Source organism: Arachis duranensis, chromosome 8 (genome assembly GCF_000817695.3).
Source record: "Arachis duranensis cultivar V14167 chromosome 8, aradu.V14167.gnm2.J7QH, whole genome shotgun sequence".
In the NCBI taxonomy this organism is placed as follows: domain Eukaryota; kingdom Viridiplantae; phylum Streptophyta; class Magnoliopsida; order Fabales; family Fabaceae; genus Arachis; species Arachis duranensis.
In genome coordinates, this window is record NC_029779.3 from 33,669,448 (window position 1) to 33,673,275 (window position 3,828).

General features: G+C 30.1%; 1 protein-coding gene across 1 annotated transcript in view; it reads left to right on the plus strand.

Moving 5' to 3' along the window:
- The first annotated feature begins 212 nt into the window (after positions 1 to 212).
- The window catches only part of LOC107462465 (protein LIGHT-DEPENDENT SHORT HYPOCOTYLS 10), a 4,551-nt gene continuing 935 nt past the window's right edge, over positions 213 to 3,828 (plus strand). The window contains exon 1 of the mRNA XM_016081059.3: positions 213 to 898. Coding sequence (XP_015936545.3) covers positions 319 to 861 — 543 coding nt within the window. The 5' untranslated portion in view covers positions 213 to 318 and the 3' untranslated portion in view covers positions 862 to 898. The remainder of the gene's footprint in view (positions 899 to 3,828) is intronic.

The following is a 3,828-nucleotide window of genomic DNA, read 5'->3' on the forward strand; positions in this document are numbered from 1 at the left end:
AAAAATAATGAGAGAAGAAGAAAAGAAGAAAAGAAAGCAACTAATATGGCCCATAAAATGTCTACTGATGAGCCCAATGACGTGATCTCCATCTTCCCCCACTCTCTTCTCTCATCCTATTCAATTCACCTTTCACCTCACTTTCTTTAATTTCTTTTTTTTATATAATATAATTTTTTCCCCATTTTTAATTTTCTCTATATTCTATTTCATTATTTATAAACAAAAAAAAAAAAAAAAAAATTAATAAAACCTCTCTCACATTCATTCACCTATCTTGGATTCTTTGTTTATTCCTCATCAACCAACATAATAACTATGTCTTCAAGTGGTGGTGGTAGTAGTGGGAAGGAGTTAGTAGAAGGATCAAGCTCACCAACACTTAGCCGCTATGAATCCCAAAAGAGAAGGGATTGGAACACTTTTGGGCAATACTTGAAGAATCAAAGACCCCCAGTTCCACTATCACATTGCAATTGCAACCATGTCTTGGATTTTCTAAGGTACCTTGACCAATTTGGTAAAACCAAGGTACACATCCAAGGGTGCATGTTTTATGGGCAGCCAGAGCCGCCCGCACCCTGTACTTGTCCTCTTAGGCAGGCCTGGGGTTCCCTAGACGCCCTGATAGGGAGACTCAGGGCTGCCTATGAGGAGAACGGTGGATCTCCTGAGACTAATCCTTTTGCAAACGGCTCTATTCGTGTTTACCTCAGAGAGGTTAGGGAGTGCCAAGCTAAGGCTAGGGGTATCCCTTACAAGAAGAAGAAGAAGGTCGCCGCCGCCACCACCAGCCAAGGAAGCAGTAGTAAGGGAAATTGTGATGATTCATCACCCTCCACCACCATGCACTACTCTTGAATATTTCTTCAATTCCTCCTTCCTTCATTACTTGATGGTAACTATTAATTAATCTCATCATCTTCACTACTCTCATCATGCACTTTTGTGTTTTCTGATTGAATGTATGTTATTTTCTAGGATCTAGTTATAGATGTACATGTATTATTGCTAATAATTTTCTAATTAAATTTCTAACCTAATTAAGAGGTATGTAGTACTACTTATAGTAGCTATATATTCCTATGGAGTAAATATATATTCTGATAAACATTTTTTAATTATCTTTTTATTCTCTAAATAAAAGAAAAAATGTTACATTAAATCATATTTTTCACATGCATCTGTGAAACATTTGATGAACTTGGGAAATCCGTTTTATGCATCTGATTGTTTTGGTGCATGGATTCTAGACTATATGTGTAAAACATAAAAAAAAAAAAAAAACTCACAAATACAGATCAGTTTAGAAAAAAAAAATGTGATGATAACTGGATGGTTGTAATTATTGAAACATTACTATATCATTGGGACTATGGTTTTTTATATAGATTATCAGATTCTTTTAAGAATTGTGAACAAGACAAACAATTCTCATAAATAGACAGGAATTTAAGTTGTTGGCGGGCTTCAATTAGATTGTGAACAAAGTCTATATATATATATAAGTATTATTTTATATACCCAAAATAGTATTTGCATATCGTGTATGTATTCTTTAGGCTGTATATAGATTACATTATTCTCTACGCGCACATGCGCTCTAATACCCACTTAATTAAGGGGAATTAATTATGCAACAAAATCTAGTCACTATTTCGTGTCACTTCAATTAAATATTTTTAATTAGCATGTTAGCTTTTCCCTTAATTTTTCCCTTTTAAGATTCTGCAGATTTTGTGTCCCATGAAGATTTTACTAATAATACATGCACAGTAGTCTTTTCTTTTTTTGGTTTTGTGGATTCTTTTCTTAATTTTTTATTTATATTTTTTTTTACTTTAATTTGTTGTTGAAATGGAGATGGCATAAAACTTTCTTGAGAAAGAATAATAAATATAGTCTGTCATGTGAATAAAATGATTGATATCATCTCATGGTTTATTAAGATTCTACTAGGTAACATTAAATCAAACATTTTAACATAAATTAACTTAGCTTGATTTAGTGGTTAGTTTACTGGTTTACTTATATAAATGTCAAAAGTTCGAATCCCACCTTGTGTTTGTAATAACAAATTAGTTCTTGACCTGCTAAATCGAGAAATATCATAAAACAAAAAAATCAAACATATTAACAGAAAAAATTGTTGATAAACACATGCCTTTTGTATTGCTTTTCTATTTCACAATTAAATACTAGCTAGCAGGTCATGATTGAATGGAATCTCCTATAGTTTAATCAAATGTTTAATGCTTTTGTTAATTAAATTTCATAATTACCATCATGTTCATATCTATTAAGTCCCACTTAATATTAAATTATATTAGATATATATTAAAATCAGTCATTAAAATTAATAATTAATATAAAATATATATAGTAAAATACAAAATATATATTAAAAATAAATTAAACAATATACATATATTTATACACCAATATATTGTAACTGATTTTGGTATATACATTATTTTTGCTTAGCATTATGCTACTTTTAATGGTAGCAGATCCATGCAAAATTGATTGGGATATACATGTATATGTCTTTATTTCTTTTCTATTGTTCCTTTTTTCTTTACCATGAATCATGTGTGTCCAGCATCTGATTCTGTGGTACAATGGTTTTTATATTCTCTTTCATATAGACAAATTCTATTGGTTTCAATTGTACCTTGAGAACTATTAATAAGGTTAATTATTTGGAGCATCTTGTTAATTTGGTTTAAGGCAAAAATGCAACTTGAGCATTGTGCAATTGAAGTTATCCCATCACTTCACATGTTTCTTGTCGGCTATTTTATTCAAATTGGAACTTGAATAGCAATAATTTTGAATGAAGCACATTTTTTTTAGTACAATGAATTGGGTTATAAATTGGTCAATCAAGACATGCTCTTGTGATTCCACTCAAATTTGTCAAAAGTTACTGCAGGTACACACATAACACATTCGATGATTTAAATAAGCATAATATATAGCATATAAAATATTACATTATACATCTATGTATTATTAATAAGCTACTTATTACTTGGAACTTTTGGTGAGGACCCCTTCAAAAATATACATATAGTTCTTCTTTATTGTATAGAATTAAATGATGTGTGTATTTCTAGGGAATATTTCATACTGTACGGAGAGTTGTGTTGCACAGCCTGTGCTCTCAGTGGTAGCAGCAAGTTAGGGTTTTCTTGTTTGTATATATACATGCTATGATCAATGTATATGTGAAAACTATTTGGTGGCAGCTTTTGAGATCTGAAAACCTGAAATTTTTGTTGATGCATTTTTAATTTGTAGTATAATCAATACATTTTCACTAGTTATATGCTTCCTGATTATGATTAAAGTGTCAATGGACTAAAGACATGCTTCAGAGGCACATAGTCACATACCGTACTGTCATGCATAGCGTTTTCATAGTGCGAGTTGTAAGTCTCACTTCAATTATTTAATTAATTTTAAGTTAAAAGGGGTATCTATATTATGTATCAATTATTATAAATGTACATTAAAATTAGCTACTAAATCAGTTAATTAGTATATGTTAAAATATAAATTACATATTAAAAATAAATTATACAATATATATATTTATATACAAATATATAATAGTTAATTTTGATATATATACAAATAATATTTTTCATTATGTATAATATAGATATGAGAGAGGGGGTGTATAGTTTTTTTTTCCAAAATACCTTTTAGTTTTAATATATGGAAAAGTCTAGGGGCCAGCAATTTTATTAAATTTTGGCCAGCATGTAACCAGCAGAGGAAGGTGAGCCATTGGATGAAATCTCACACCAATCTCACACCATC